This window comes from Cricetulus griseus, chromosome 8 (genome assembly GCF_003668045.3).
Source record: "Cricetulus griseus strain 17A/GY chromosome 8, alternate assembly CriGri-PICRH-1.0, whole genome shotgun sequence".
Lineage (NCBI taxonomy): Eukaryota > Metazoa > Chordata > Mammalia > Rodentia > Cricetidae > Cricetulus > Cricetulus griseus.
Window position 1 is genome coordinate 6520271 of NC_048601.1, and position 17121 is coordinate 6537391.

The 17121-nt window shown below is 40.4% G+C and overlaps 1 protein-coding gene across 1 annotated transcript in view; it reads left to right on the forward strand.

Moving 5' to 3' along the window:
* The window catches only part of C2cd5 (C2 calcium dependent domain containing 5), a 92782-nt gene that overhangs the window by 16045 nt on the left and 59616 nt on the right, over nt 1-17121 (forward strand). Inside the window, 5 exon segments of the mRNA XM_027430157.2 lie at nt 949-1120; nt 4297-4392; nt 5706-5861; nt 7631-7829; nt 12929-13080. Coding sequence (XP_027285958.1) covers nt 949-1120; nt 4297-4392; nt 5706-5861; nt 7631-7829; nt 12929-13080 — 775 coding nt within the window.

Genomic DNA, 17121 nt, shown 5'->3' on the forward strand with positions numbered 1-17121 from the left:
TGAACACCCAAAGTCCACCGCCAGTGACACATTTACTTCAAAAGGCCACACCTCCTAATCCTTTTAATCTTTTTAAGTAGTGTCACTCCCTGGTGACTAAACATTCAAATATGTGAGCCTATGGGATACATTCAAACTACCATAAAGCTAAAGAAGCAAAATTGCAGGTTGAAAATCTACCGCTATACTTGCTCTTCAGCACACAGCCAATAAGATGTTCAATTGGGAAATTGTCCTAGCGGACAGTTGTTACTATTACTAATGATCTCCATGTGGGATACCTGTATTTCTCAAAAGAGCCACTTCCGAGTGGCTTGCCTGTGTCTGAGCTTTCTTACCAAGGGACTCAGTTGTAGACATTGTTCTTCCTTGAAGTAGCTTTTCTCTGAAGGTTTCCATGAAGTGGATGGATCCCTTTAAGAGGTTTCCCACCTTACAATTTGCAAGACAGGTTGGGAAATGTAGTCTTTTATGGCCATATTGCTACTCAGGTGAAGCATCTAAACATTTAAAGTATTTCTGAGAAGCCAGGCTTGGTGGCACACATGTTTAATCTCATCACTGGGGAGGCTGAGGCAGGCAGATCTCTCTGAGTTATAGGCTAGCCTGGTCTGCCTATTGAGTTTCAGGACAGCCAGGATTACATAGAAAGACCCTGTCTCCAGAGTGTGTGTGTGTGTGTGTGTGTGTGTTTGTTCTGGAATTGCATTTAAGGCCTTGTAGTGTATATGCTAGGCAGATGCTCTACCACTGATTTATGGTACTCTGCCCTAGTGTGTGCTAATGTCTCTGCCTCTGCCTTACAGGTCAATCCCTAAGGCTCCTTTCTGGTTTGGTAGTGTGTGGCTTTGTGATGCTCGAGCTTTCGAAGATGTAAGGGTTAATTGCGAAGGTGTAAGGTTAATTGCGAATGTGTAAGGGTTAATTAATTGCATGGTGTGCTTTCAGGTGGATGATGAGGATTTACAAGACGAACCTCTGCAGATCACCGTTCTTGACCATGACACTTACAGCGCAAACGATGCTATTGGCAAGGTGTACATTGACATTGACCCTTTACTGTACAGTGAAGCTGCCACTGTCATCTCTGGGTGGTTCCCAATTTATGACACCATACATGGTAAGGAGTAGCACTGGAAGAAAATGAAGGGCTGTCTTAATCTATTCTGTTACCTTTTGAACTACACTGTGTCTGCCTTTTAAGGTATTTCTAAAAGATACCTAGAAAAATAGACAAGTAGCCAATTGTTGCTGAATCTCCATTTCTCTGAACATAGTTAAAATGCCTGCTGATTCTATGTGACAGAGGAGGTAAATGCAGTATTTAAAAGCTGTCATGAGTGTTAGGTTTGGGTCTGGCGGAGCAGTTTTGTAGTCAGCATTATACTTGAGGAGTCTCTAGCGCAGACCCAGGAAAAGAAGAAGTAAAATACAGAATAATGCATTGCTATTCTATACTTTTAAGACATGTTTTCAAAGTGATCAATACTGATATTTGTTTCCTGAAAGATTCCCAAAGTCTCTTTGTTCTTTAAGGCTGGATTCTTAGCCAGAAATGATGGTACATGCCTTTAAATCCCAATACTTGGTAGGCTGACTAGGAAGATTGTGAGTTCGAGGCTAGCCTGTCGGTGTAGGAACACCTGAAGTTCCTGAAATTCTGCTGTGGGTTTTGTGGTTGAGAGCTATTTTCAGCACAGTGATTGTGTCATTTACTGTTTTTATTCAGTTTCTTGAAAATATGCAGTGCTTTAGAGTCGTTAGGACACATCGTAGAGCAGAAGTTAGACTCATTGACAGGAAATTGTAGAGATTTGTAAAGAAGTCACAGTGCGCTCTCGCCACTATTTTTCTTTTGTTTTAGAATAACTTTTTATAAAAAGTTCGTGCTCACTTATTATGAGTAAGTAAAGCAATGGTTAATGTTTCTAAAAACTGGTAATCTTAATTTTATTACGATACAAATAGATAATCCTTATAAAAATTCTTTGAAATTCACAGTAATTTTTAGATTGTAAATGGGTTCTACAACCAAAAAAATCTGAGACTTGCTATTCTAACTGTATAGTTGCTTTTGAGGGCTTTTCCTCAGGACTGACACAAATGTCCTAGCCTTGCTTCTTCTGCTGCATTTTTTTCCTGACCTGGCAGCTTTGCTGATAGAGTGATAGCAATAAAGGAGTGAGATGTTTGTAATAAAGCAAGACATCTGTATATAAATTCATTATGCCTTTGTCTATATTCTATTATTTACTAACATTCAAAATAATAAAACAGATTGAGAAATGGGATTTGAAAGTAGGTTAGATGGTATCATAGGCCCTGTTTTATAGTCAGATGAAAATGTGTTCAGAGAGCACCGAGATAGATATACTATGAGTTGTAAAATTCATGTTATAAAACATGATGGTCTCAAAATTACTAAAGTAAGAAAATTTTAATATGTAATAATATCAGAAATGTAGAATGTATATGGTGATATATTGTTTATGATTTATTAAAGCCCCTGGAGATCAAAATTGCAAAGCAGCCACACTAGTTAGCTATAGAAGCTTTACAGTGGTGGTAAATACCTTTAATTCCACCACTTGGGAGGTAGAGGTAGACGGATCTCTGTCAGTTCAAGGCCACACTGAGCTACAGGAATTGTATCCAAACCTAAAGAGAAACAGCTTACACATGGATGATCTCAGCACTTGGGATCACATGCCTTTAGTCCCAGGAATCATGAGCGGTATTTAAAACAGGAACAGGGTCTCAGAGCTGGCATTCATTCTCCAGCCACATTGAGGAGAGGAAGGCATTGGATTCTCTGGTCACACTGAGGAAAGGCAGCAAGCTGAAGCTTGGTGAGAGCTCGTGGAGCCAGGATCAGCCCTTTCAGCCTGAGGTGGATGTAAGAGCTAGTGGATTGGCTGCTTTGCTTTTCTGATCTTCAGCTTGAAGCTTTGACCCCAGTGTCTGTCTCTGGGTCTTTTATTTATCGTGTATAAATGTGTGATGTCATGCTTATGCTTGCGTAGTTCTATTTCTGGATTATAGATGATTTCCCCTCTCTTCTCCCTCACCCTCTGTTTTCTACAGTGTGTGCATTATATTTTATCTTCATAGTCAGGAAGAAATACAATCAAATGCTATTGCAGGTAAAAAGATGTGCTGCAGAGTCGAGGGAGATGGCGCAGTTGTCAGAGTGCCTTCTGTAGAGGCGTGAGGGCTGGAGTCTGATCCTCAGAAGCTACGCAGAGCAGGGCATACCAGTATTGGGGGACTAGCAGAAAGATGCTCTGGCTGGCGGTCGTTAGCCAAGTCAGTGAGTTTGAGGTTTAGAGAGCGACCCTGTTTCAAAGAGGGGAGTGGGTGGGAAATGGCTCAGTCATTAAAGCGATTGCTATATAAGAACAAGAGGCTGAGTTCCGATCCCTAGCACCCATGTAAAAACTTGACACTTTTTGTAATCCCACAACTTGAGAGGTAGTGACAGACAAATTCTTGGGGCTCACTGGCCAGTCAGTGATGCTGAAGAGATAATTACAGGCTTGGATTAAAGGCAGTAAGTACATAGGTATGTGTATGAAATAGTTTTCCAACATTTAACATTAAAGGCTGTTTCTGATTGGCTTAATATGGCCTCTGTGTTTGAAATATCTCTTCTTGTCTCAGTAAATTAGTGAAGGCTTTTCTTAGAAGATCTTTCTAAATCAGCCCTGAGTTACACGAGATCAAGACAGTCAAGTAAAGGTATATAATAAATGTTTAGCAGTAAGGGCTAGGTCATTCTTTTTTATTGCAGCATGTTCTGAAAGCTCCATGTATAAAACTTCTCATGTTAAATCAGAGTCTTAATGGATTGTATCCTTGCAATCACAAAGAACTGACTTTTCATTCTTGCCCTTGTTATCAATGCTATGTAAATTGATAAACTTAATTAAATACTAATTTCTTCTTTAAAATGGGAATATTACTGCTGTAGGAGTGACCTCCCTGGGTTGATGTGGATCATCAACTTAAGTGTTTAGTGTATCATCTCCTAGGACTCAGCAGGTCTTTCCACCTCTGCTATCATCGTTTAAAGTGGGGCTTCTTTCAGGCAGTCTTGGCTCAAGTGGGTGAGCTTTTAGGTAATAGTGGGCCTGATGCTCCTCTCTGGCTGTTACACTTAGCTTCATGTGCCAAGTTACCTACTGGGAGTGAGGATATCTAGGAAGTAAAGCTAACCTTACTATTATGACAGTATATTACTTGAAGATCAGTAATTACATCTGTTTGCATCATGATTTTTTCTTTTTAAATCTGTAGGCATCCGTGGAGAGATCAATGTTGTGGTCAAAGTCGACCTCTTCAACGACTTAAACAGGTTCAGACAGTCATCATGCGGGGTCAAGTTCTTCTGCAGTGAGTTCACGCACGCATTGTCTTGTTGAACAGGAAAGTTTAGTACTTCTCAGGTGGACTAATGGAAAAAGTGTTAATTCGGTTTTGATACCAGAGACGAAAATGTTCAATTTCTAGAAACAGTCACTGAAGCTCTGTGACTGTTTATTTGGTTTTTAGAGTAAATGGTGTCTAAGTTTTACAAGTCATAGAGGGATACTCCCTCAGCCTAGACACACGGGGGAGGGCCTAGACCCTATCCCAAAGGATAGGACAGACTCTGAAGACCCCCTATGGAAGGCCTCACCCTCCCTGGGGAGCAGAAAGGGGATGGGATAGGGAGTTAGTGGGGGGCAGGGGAGGAGGGGAGAGAGAGGGAACTGTGTGTGTGTGTGTGTGTGTGTGTATGTGTGTGTGTGTCTACTCTGCAAGCTCATGCCAACATCTTGTTAGTGGGTCTCGCACCCCCAAGCAGTCGTCTTCAGTGCATGAATACGTTTTTTGAGGAAATAGTTAGGTGGGGATGTCCCCTTTTGAATCTTTCTAGATTTTCCTTACATCCAGTGATACATTTATGTAAATGAGTCTCATGTGCAGTGGACCGTGACTACTGCAGCAGTAGGTTTTGTAGCTGTGGATTTTGGTAGGAAGAGCAGGGCTGCAGGACTGTTCAACATGTTCAGAGAGTGGCTGTAGTAAGATGGAGAGAACGTTCTGTCTGTTACGTCAGCATCCACTGCCCAACTTTCATTTTGTTTTTTAGACCTAATTCATTTTTAACAGCATAGGTTTATGTGGTACTCTGTGATATTCTGATTTTGTTAAACTTCTTATTAAGCCACAATTTAATGTCTGTACCTGTTCTCTGGATCATAAAAAGTAAAGTTTCTATTTGCCATTCATGTTTTAAAAGTAATTTATTTAATTTTATTTTATGTGCATTGGTGTGAGGGTGTCAGGTTCCCTGGAACTGGAGTTACAGACAGCTGTGAGTGACCATGTGGGTTCTGGGAATTGAACCTGGGCATCCAGGGACCTAGCTGCTGAGCCATTTCTCCAGCCCCGATGTATTGCTATTCTCGTGTGAGAAAAGAGACAGACCTCACGACAGGAGATTGCTTTTAGGATAAAACAGATTTTCAAAGTTGTTTGAAAGCCTTTACAATTGCATTGAAGTTATGTAATGGATATTTTTGCATTACGTATCTAAAACATAAAGTCTGCATAGATACTTTTTACTTTTTATTTCTCCTTTTGTTTAGATGTCTATACTTTTTAAAGTTAAGTTTGTCTTTGTGGTTAATAGAAGGATAATAAGGTATTTATTTTAACAGCAACATCTATTCCGAAGTGCTACAGAGCTGTGGTCATCCATGGGTTTGTAGAAGAGCTTGTGGTCAATGAAGACCCAGAGTATCAATGGATTGACCGCATCCGCACACCAAGGGCATCCAATGAGGCCAGACAGAGACTGATTTCTTTGATGTCAGGTATTCTAGTAAAGCAGCATTCCTGTTGATTGACTTAGTTTTAAAATTCTCACTTTCCTTTTACTTGGTGCATGAAATTTCACAACAAAGTGTTGATTCCTTACCACAGATGCCATCCCATTGAACACTTAACAAGTGGAGATCTGAATCAGATTGTGTGTGTGTGTGTGTGTGTGTGTATGAACATGTGGACATGCAGGTGTGTGCACGACTGTGGAAGCCAGAGAACAACTTCGGGTATTCCTCAGGCACTGTCTATTAAAAAAAAAAAAAAAAATTTTTTTTTTTTTTTGAATCAGGGTTTTGCATTGGCCTGGAACTCAGCAGGCTAGTTTGGCAGGCCAGTTGATCTCAAGGAAGCAACTTCCTCAGGATTCTGACTACAAATATAAGCCCCTCCTCCTCTTTCTCCTCTTTTTAACATGGGTTCTGGGAGTTGAACTCAGGTCCTCATTATTGCAGTACAAATTCTTCATTGATTCAGCTGTTCCTCTGGACCCTTGAAATTCTTGAGAACTGAGTACACAGCTCCTCTGCCCTCCTCTTGCCTGGCCAGCAGTGCATAAATGCCAGCAGACATGGAGCTTGTTCCTGTGTTTGTGTGAGTGTGTACTTGCCCGTGTGTGTGTGGCTGCATATGTATGCATGTGTGTCTGTGGGCCAGAGGGTGACATCTGGTTTTTCCCTTGATTGCTCTCCACCTTATGTTTTTGAGCAGGGTCTCTCATTGAATCTGGAGCTCACTGGTTGGCTCAAGTGGTTGCTCAGCAAGCCCCAGGCATCCTCCAACCGGCACTTCCTGCTGTTGGGATTATAGGGGGTTACTGTCATACTTGAGATTTTTAAAAACTATTTCTGTGTGTGTGTGTGTGTGTGTGTGTGTGTGTGTGTGTGTGTGTGTGTGTGTGTGTGTAATTGAGTGTGTGTAATTGTGTGTGTGTGTGGGGTGCACATGTGCCATAGTGTGAGTGTCAGAAGACAACTTTTTGTTGTTGTTGTTGTTGTTGTTTTTCGACACAGGGTTTCTCTGTGGCTTTGGAGGCTGTCCTGGAACTTGCTCTTGTAGACCAGGCTGGTCTCGAACTCACAGAGATCCGCCTGCCTCTGCCTCCCGAGTGCTGGGATTAAAGGCGTGTGCCACCACCTCCTGACCCAGAAGACGACTTTTAGGAGGTTTCCTCTCCTGCCATATTGGTGCTGCAGATCTGAACTCAGGTCCTCAGGTTTGCACAGCAAAGACTTGAGGCATTGAATTTTCTGTCCATCCCCTAGATTTGGAGTATATCCTTTTCGCTCATCCAAGTGTCTAACACCTTGGAGAGAGTGCAGAACCTAAGACTGTTGTTTTTAGTAAGGCACATGAGTGAGAGAGTGAGCATTTACCTAACATGCCTTGTCTTGTGGCCAGTAGCGTCTTACTGACTGAAAGTGGAGCCTGGACCAGATAACCCTTTAATTCCCATCAAATTCTGAGAATCCATGATTTTTAAGCTTTTGTTTCGCTTTGTTTTTATATTGCTATTATTGTATCTTTAAAAAGTATATAATATGCTGGGCGGTGGTGGCATATACCCTTAACCCTAGTACTCGGGAAGCAGAGGCAGGTGGATCTCTGTGAGTTCAAAGCCAACCTGGTCTGTAGAGTGAGTTCCATGACTGGCTCCAAAGCTACAAAGAGAAACCCTGTCTTGAAAAATACCAAAACCCAAAAAGAGTCTATCATATAGAGATATGACACTAACAGTGAGTTTCTTTCTTTCTTTCTGTAGGTGAATTACAGAGAAAGATTGGCTTGAAGGTCCTTGAGATGAGAGGCAATGCAGTCGTTGGGTATTTGCAGTGCTTTGATCTGGAAGGCGAGTCTGGGTTAGTGGTGCGAGCCATAGGAACCGCGTGTACTCTGGATAAATTAAGTAGCCCAGCAGCATTCCTTCCTGCATGTAATTCCCCATCCAGAGAAATGAAGGAGTAAGTATGAATCAGTGAAACTGTTCTCACGGAGGTTTTTATCCTTTACCTGGAAGTTTCATTTGTCCTCACCTTTGGTAGCAGTGTTTAACACGCAGTTTTTACTTGTGTGATTTTTCTTAAACTATTCAAGATCCTTAGACATCATCTATCTAAAGCATAAAACAGATATTCATGTCCTGTGTGGACTTTGCTTTCCTTTCTAGGAGTTGCTTAAATGTGGCTATACTGTTTGCAGTGTGTAAAGAAGACTGCAGATTGTCTTGTATGGGGTTCACAGGCTCTGGTGTTTATAGCCGACGGTTCATGACAATAAAACATTGGTTCTCATTACATAGTAATAGTGGGGTCTGTGTAAGGCAAGGTGGACAAAGCTCTCACTACTCTTCTCTCCTTCCTTCCTTCCTTCCTTCCTTCCTTCCTTCCTTCCTTCCTTCCTTCCTACTTCTCCCTTTCTCTCATCTTTTCTTTCCTGTTTTTGAGATCAGTTCTCACTTTGTTGTCCAGGCTGACCCAAATTTCTTTGGTTCAAGGTGTCTTTAGCTTTGCAAGAATGGGTTGGGGATGCCCAGTGCTATGCCTACTTAAGCAGACTTCTTTGAAAGGCCAGGTAGTAAATATTTTAGACACCGACAGTGTAGACTGTCTTTATTTATAAAATATAACAAAAACAGAACATACCCTCCTACCCAGTACCAGACAAAAACCAAAAACCAAACAAAACCATAACAACCACCAAAACCATAAGAAATCCCTGCATAGGAATTCCCAGTCTATGATCTAAGGGAATTTAGACTTATATATTGCCTGAAAGCTCTGTGCCTAGTGCCCTAGTCAGGGCTACTGTGGCTGTGATGAAATATTATGACCAATGCAACTTGGAAATGAGGACAAGGGCTCAGGCAGGGCAGGGACCTGGAGGCCGAGGTAGAGTTTTGCTTACTGGGGGTACTCCTCATGGCCTCTTTGGCCTGTTTTCTTGGAGAACCTAGGGCTGGGCCTTCCCCCATCAATCACAAATTAAGAATATGATCTATTGGCTTATCTACAGCCCAATCTTATGGAGGCATTGTCTCAGGTGAGGTTCCCTTCTCTTAGGTGACCATAGATTGTGTCAGCATAAAACTAGCCAACACTCCTTGCAAAGCTCATCTCTATGATTGACTTGGCCTGTGATTTTTCACTTGTATCAAAGGAAGAGTGTTGAGCGTGGCCAAAGGGGCCGGGGGTGGCTTAGATATCCCTGATCTGAAAGTATGAAATCTGGAATACCTCTAAAATAGGAAACACTTTGGATAGCAGTCTTTAAGACCTTTGGGTTTTGGAGCATTTCGATTTTTGGGTTTTTATGTTAGAAGCACTCCTGGTGATGTCTCTTAAATACTCTAACTGAATTGTTAATGGAGAATGTTTGAATGACAATTTCTTTTTCCGTTGTAATGATTATGTTGAAAGTCTTGTTGGGGACCAGAGATGCTGTGAATATGTGGTTGGAACAACTCCATGCAAGCGAAGTAACACTTGTTCTATGCTGGAGCCGTTAGAGATAGTTCTAGGTTAAGAGTTGGGAAACTATGTGCCCAGGAAGGAGAGTAGATAACTTAGCTTTTGCTGATGCTACTATGTAACTCTACTGTTGTAGCACGCACAACATATAAACTAGTGAACACTTCTGTGCTCCTGTAAGGCTTCCTTTACAAAGTAGATGGGAGGTAGATTGGCCTCGGGCAGTAGTCTGCTGACTTCTTCCCAGTTGAGGTTATCAGGGGGTCAAAATCTATAGATGGAGAATCTAACCCATTTCCTAGGTCAGCGTTAGTCAGCTGAGGGCAAAGGGAAACAATCCCACTTCTCAAAGAGGTTTTTCCTGTGGTCTTTTTGAAAAATGAAGTTTTCTTTATGCTGAGAGTGTACTTGGTTAGCCCCTCCTTTGATGGTCTTTAAATTCTGAATGAAGGATTTAGCACAGTGGTACCAGATTGTACTTAGAAACATACTTACAAATGAAATGGTTTAAAAAGTTGTAACCTCAGTTTGCTTTATATTCTATTTAAAATGTGTCCTAAGGCTGTGAACGTTGCTCAGCGGTGTGTAGAGTGTTTGCCTCACAAGCACTATAATAAAAATGAGAGTGTCAACTTTGAGCTGAAACAGGTAGAGTTAGATACAGGCAGCTTCAGCCCCTGTCCCCCTCCATACCAAATGTAATTTAAAGACTTGCTTCTTGAAGCCAATCACCATGATACGTGCCTGTACTCTCAATGCTTAGGAGGCTGAGGCAGGAGACTCTCCAGTCGGAGGCCAGCCTGGGCTACTTGGTAAGATTCTGCCTCAAAATACATACATACATACATACATACATACATACATACATACATACATACATCCCCCTTATCCCCCCCACTCAAAGACCTGAGTTGTCTGTTGCCACCATGTAGTTTTATCTACACTTCAGAATCCCTGGCTTCTGCAGGTGCATCTCAGAAGTAGTCTGTATACTGACTGGGGTTTTGAGTGAAAAGAAAAAAGTGTTTTACTTGGCGCTTTAGAAAGGGAAACCACAGGGTTGTGTTTTATGTGCATTCATGAAGAGACCCTCAGTAAACCCTGGGAGAATTGTTTCTCCTTTTCTCTCACAGCCATTTACTTTAAACTGTGAGACTAGAGTGATTTGTTCTACCCTGCATTGTTAGGGTCTTTGGAAGGCGTCTTACAATGTAGGCCACGTTTGGAAAGCCCCTTGGGATATAGGCTGCTCTGTTGCAACTGGCTATACTGTATTTGTAATAAAGGCATCAGTTTGGGTGATAGTTTAAAATTCATTATGATTTAGATTATTATAACTAGCCTTTGGCTATTGTATAACACTGTTGGTTTTAGATTGGAATTTGGTGAAAGAAAACAAGTCACCTAAATGAGTGAAAGACGAGAGTGGATGGAATGGACTTCACAATGGAAATGTGTTATTTGGGGCAAACTTTGCTACAAGGAGACTGGTAGAACTCTGAGCGTATATCATGGTAGTGCTCCAGTGTGTTTGAACTTTGGTTTAGTAGCATACCAGAAAGCACACACATGCTTTCTTGTGTGCACAGATCTGTGTTGTAGACTCTCCAAGTTGAAGAATTTGAAGGCCCCTTTTCACGTTAGAGGAGAGAAGAGCTCCACTCACTCAGTTGTGCGTATAAAGCAGACCACCTACCTCTAAGAGGTTTAGTGTGTCAGTTGTCCTAAGCACACTTTATTTTCACTTTAGGGGAGAGAAGAGCTCCACTCACTCAGTTGTGCGTATAAAGCAGACCACCTCTAAGAGGTTTAATGTGTCAGTTGTCCTAAGCACACTTTAGACTTTGTTAGACACAGCAGAGCATCTGTCCCATTGAGTTTGAGAGTTGTGTCCCTTGCTGTCCACTTGCTAGACGATCCTCTTTTTTTATTCAGTGTGTGTTGTATGTTAAAGGCTGAGCTGTGCCTATTCAAACCTAGTCACTTCCCTCATTTTCTCTTCTTGCTGACAGTTCTTATATATTCTTAAGTACCTCTGTCTTGAAATTCTAGTCCTAAAAACATAAATAATTGCTAAACTTTCTTCATAGAAAGATATCATATCTTAGTTTAAAAGAACATGACAGGCTTTCACTTTTATGGGTGTTTTCTTCCCATAAACATAATAGCAAGTCCTTTTTTGATGAAAACAAAAACGTTTGTTAATAAAAACTTAAAATTCAAGTCTTAGTAGTCTTCTTAGTTCCATTGACAATTATACTTGCTGTTTTTCTTATTTACAGTTCTTGATTTATTAATTTGATCCTTTAAAATTATATACTAACACATTAATTACTGACTGCTCTTTTTAATTTCAACTTTTTGCATGCTAGGGATTAAAAAATAAGTTTTCTCCCTTAACAAAAGCTCCTTCAAAAATAATTTTAACATAACTTTTGCAATCTGTTGTATGTATTGTTTTCTTTTCTTCCACTTTGACCACAAATTCCTTCAGGTCTCCGCTGGTTCATCCTCCAAGCCATGGATGTCGCTCGACTCACAACAGCCCAATTCACACTGCTACTGGCTCACGACTTACTCAGAACTTCTCTGTGTCTGTTCCCACTCTCATCTATACTGGTACGAGACTGCTCAGACTCCAGAGCTGGGGAGAGGCAGGCCACGGGCAGAGTGGCTGCAGAGGCAGGCAGGCAGGTAGCATAGGCAGGTACCACAGATCTTTGCTTCTTCCCTTTCTTACTTTAAATCTAGCTTCAATGAAGGACTTCTGTTTAGCTGACACAAAGGCTCTGACTATGGAAGCGAAGGTGTTTTTCCAGCTTCCAAAGTCTCTTCCACAGATCCTTTCAGAGCCCTATGATTTTGTGGATTGCATTCTGAGAGCCCTCCAATTGCATGTTCTGTGACTATTTCCGTATTTGTTTAGAACTGAAATTGATAATGCTTCTAATGAAGCAGACATTGACACTTTGATTTGCTTATTTCTTTATGTATTAAGTCTGTAGGGTTTTGAAATGATAGGGTCTGTTTCATTCTGTGGAAGAGAGCTATTGGAAAACAGGTAAGCAAGTATCTGCATCAGATGCAGGGTTTGTGTGTAGCTCTGCTTACTGTCCTCTCTGCTGTGTTTTTAGCTGTGGCACTCTGATGCTGTAGGATAAGGAAACAGACTTTTCTTTTGGAGATACTCGAGTGTGTGTAAATATGAAGACAGTTAAGGATATTTCCACACACCATTTGTGGCCATAATTTTCTTTTGTAACTTACAAAGCATTTGTTTAAATATTTTGTCATTTATTTACTCTTTTTATTTTTCCCATTTAATATATATGTTTTAACCCCCATTAGTCTACCATCTCATGCTTCTTTGCTTTTCCACTTGGCTTATTAACTGTTTCAATGCAGATAATATTTATCTGGAGGATGATGAATGGTTAACAGCAGCTCGTTGTCTTTGGCCTCACTCCCAGCTCCACACTTAAGAAATGACTGCCGGCCCCACCCCAGTTCTTTCCTGATGTTTGGATCATGCTGCCAACTGTCAAGGCCTTTGGCACATGATTGCTTAATGTGTCTCCACCTTCTTCTGGCAGGAGTCCCTTCAATGAAGATCCCAACCCCAATCCTCACTCATCAGGACCCTCCACCCCTCTGAAAAACCAAACTTATTCCTTTTCACCTTCCAAGTCCTACAGTCGACAGTCCTCTTCTTCTGACACAGATTTGAGTTTGACACCCAAGACTGGTAAGGCACTTCCACCCACCTTTCGTGTTGCCTTTAAAACTTGTTTCTGTTTCTTACGAGCGTCCCATCCAAGTCTTTCCTCCTGTTTCTGCATTTGAGTTAAACATGAATGTGAATGCTGATCATTTCAGTTATTAAAATTAAGTTTCTGAAAAGACAGTGTTTGGAGAGTGACATTTTAGCCAATGTAATCATTGTTGATATCAAGTCCCAAATTAATTTTGGGTGTTGACTGTCTTCATTTCATATTCAGAGTCAGAGGAGTGCCATCCTAAGGCATTCCAATAGTCACCTTATTTTCAAATTGCTTTTTGAAACGTAATTCTTGAGCATATGATTAATTTATTCCTTATTTATTCTTATTTCAGAATTTAGTTTTGTGTTTTTATTATGGAAACATTTCAGAACTGGAATGATTATATTGCAGTACAGATGTCTGTCCATCTGCTTATTGACTTAAGGTTAGGTCAGTGTGAAGTATTGTCCTGAGTTTAACTGGAAAAACAGAAAAAAAGAAAAATTAAAAAAGAGGAGAGGAATAGATGACATTGGTCACATCTGTTTAACATGTTCACACGTTAACTTAAAAGATAATGTAGCCGATCAGTGGTGGCACACGCCTTTAATCAATCCCAGCAGAGGCAGGCGGATCTCTGTGAGTTCCAGGACAGCTAGGGCTACACAAAGAAACCCTGTTTCAAAAAACCAAACCAAACCAACCAAACAAACAAACAAACAAAAAAGACAATGTAAATAGTGAACTATTCAGTTATTAGAATTAATTTTTGTAGAGGAATTACTTTGTTTGGTGAGTGACATTGAACTCTTGAATCATTGTTGACACTGAGACCATGACTCAGGGTGCTTACCTTTCTAGGCTTGCTCTCCAGGTTGAGACTGCCTTTTAAATTTCCTCAGCCTAAATATTTTTTAATTCATTAAATTTATAATTTTCCCTCTCCTGTTTGTCCTATGAATGGTTTGTGGAGTTTTGTCAATGTTTTTTGATAAAAAGTTGATAAAAGGTTAAATTAGCTTCTAATATAAATTATAAATTAAATTATTTAAATAATTTTTAAAGAAAGATTGAAAACTTGCAGATTTACTATTCTAGTATTTTAAGTACTATTTCTGGCAGTTTTCCTATCAGATTGATCAAAACAATTTTTATTTATATTATTTTGAATTTATCATCATTAATAACCTTTCATGTTTTATTTTAGTATAGAAAAGGAATATAAAAAACGGACCCAGATCTTGTGAAAACAAACAAGACAAAATGTTACACCCAAAGCAATATTTATTATAGACTAAATTTCTGTCTTCCTTTCTTTTTTATGGTCACAGAGTATAACCACCTATTTTTTTCTCTTTATTTTTATTCCCATCCCCGCCACACCTCTCCAGCACTGTGTATCTTGACAGTTGCTTTATTTCTAAGTATACACTTAGTCGACTCTGCACCTGGCCCCAGTCAAGCACCTTTCGTTCTTGTCAGGTGATGCAGCATTAGATGATCTCCTCCGCTGACTGCATGGGGTATCATGAGCAGCGTAAGATGACTCAGCATAGACAGGAGCACACGCGTAGGTTATTTGCAGATAATACCCCACATTTCATAAGAAACTGTAAGAAGGTGGTAATGGTGGCCCCAGCACCAGTCCCTACAGATGCTGAAGGCTTACTGTATGTAATTATAACAGTTAAAAATACAGTAGTATTTTATAGTGGTGAATGCTTTGGAATGTGGCATTTTAGCTGTCAATTGTGCCATAAAAATTGAACCATTCAAATTGTAATGAAATGCAAAAAAAAAAAAAATGGAATAAGAGACTGGCCATAGTGTTCACGATGTCAGGACAAGACAGAGTCAGGATAGAGTTGTCCCCTCTTACCCCCTCTCTGTTGGCACTGGACACGGAACTCGGCACAGCATGCATTCCGGGCCAGGGCCAGCATCCCACCCCTCTGCTTCATCCCCAGCCCCTGGATGCTTTTGTGAAGTTGCTGAGGCAGGTCTCTGAATGTTGTGAGCTGAATGTTGAGTGTAGCTGGGACTCTGGGTGTGCGCCCTCAAGTCCAGTAAGATGTAACAATGATTTTAAGGCTCCGGCTACTCACTCTAGGCTGCTTTTCAGTACACTTACTCATTACTTTTTCTCAGACCATAGATAAAGTTTTGACAGTGCTTTCTTGGCCTTTTTGTTTTTTAATTTCTACAAAAGGCCAAACCTAAAGATTTGTTCAGACAAGTGATTGAGCCAGATCTCTCAAGCTTTCTGACTGGCATCATCTGGACTAGCCATGACCTTTGTAACACTGGTTCTTAAAACCTCGTTTATAAAATGGTGTGTTGTTGCAACATATTACTGATAAGCTGACTCTGAGTGCTTTTATTACTACGCTCACTTGCCTCAGCAGCTTACTGTCCATCAGCATCTGCAGACTCCTGGCCTTGCTGTGACTCCTTTGACACCTTTCAGTGGCCCAGAGAGGTGGGCACTCCACTTCTCTGTTAGGAAATGGCAGAATAATGTTCTTAAATTTCTAAAGCTGTGACTCAGTGTGTGTCTTTCTCTGCTTTCCAATTTCCTACATTCAAGAACCAGTCTTCTGAGAAATAGTGGAATAAACTGATTATAATTCATTTATTATTTACAAACCAAGAAGTCAAAAATAGAACAAACGTAATAAAGGTAGCCTGAGAAAGTTATTTTGCTGTTTATAATGAACACTGTTTTTCTATTTGACTTCTTAAGTTTTTTTCTTATTAGAATCTAATTGATAACATTTTAAAGAATGAGACTTTAAAAATGTTGTCTCAGTAGCAGTGAAAATGTTGAATGCTGGTGGATGACAAAGACTTACACACTTGATCCGGGGTTAATTTTACTTTCTTAGATAGTCTGTTACTGTATATACTTCTTACTGTTCACAGGGTTTTTAATCTTTGTGTGTGAATCTCTGTAAATTTGCCTATGATCAGGTTAAGTTATGAAAAATTGTAGAGGAAAAGTAAAAGGTTTAATTTTTACCTCAAAAATAGAAAAAACTGACTATTTTGCATTCATAATGCCATACTCTTTATTTTTTAATGAATAGTCCATTAACAGAACAATATGCATTATCTTAGCTGGTAACATTTGCCGGTACCAAGCACTTTAAGTGTTTGTTACTGAAGCAACAAGTTTCTCATCATAATACTAACAAATGGTGCTATGCAACCATGCAAAGTTCTTAGACACACAACCAAACAACAAAATTTGATGGGCAATTTAAGTGTTTGAAAAAGTCAGTTAAAAGTGTTGTAAATGGCATAAACATCTTGCTAGTTATTTAAAAAATGTTTTAATGACTACAGAGTTTGAAAGGGCTCTGTTAATTTAGAAGGTATCTTTGGTTTCCATTGTGTTGGCTAGAGGGTTCTGGCGGGTGGGCGTTCTTAGGCTAGTGTTAATTTGTCTGCATTTGAAATCCATTTGACTGTTGTGTTTTGCTTCATCATTGCTTTCCTTCTCCTGCACTTTCCGATTCTCTGAATCTGCATCTCTGCTACTTTCCTCCACAGCGCCTTACCCACAGGGGCCTGGCATCTACCTGTGCCCCAGCTCCACCCCCCTCTCTTGTGGTTCCCTTCACCCTAAGTCCCGCCTCCTCTCGGAAGCTAGCCTTACCCCTCATCACTGTAGCCTTGTCAGCCCCGTTCTGAGGAAAAGTGTTTCTTTCAGTGAAGAGCTGTTCCTGGCTGCTTCTGGTAGGATCACATTATGTCAGCTTTTTTAATCCCTTTATTTTAAGTCATCTTTGAAAACATTTATTTTGTACCATAAAGAATGATTGTGTGCTTTATATGTCTATAAGTTATTTTACTAGCAGTTGATCAGAATTACAAAGATGTCATTGGAGGTTGGTATTTGATAGGTAGTTATGAGGAGGCACTGAACTTTATACTTGAGACGTGGCGTCTCGGGACGTGGATGTGGACGCTCCCTGTAACTGTCGCTCCCTGGTTCTCACTCGAGCCACTGCTGTCGGTGCTCG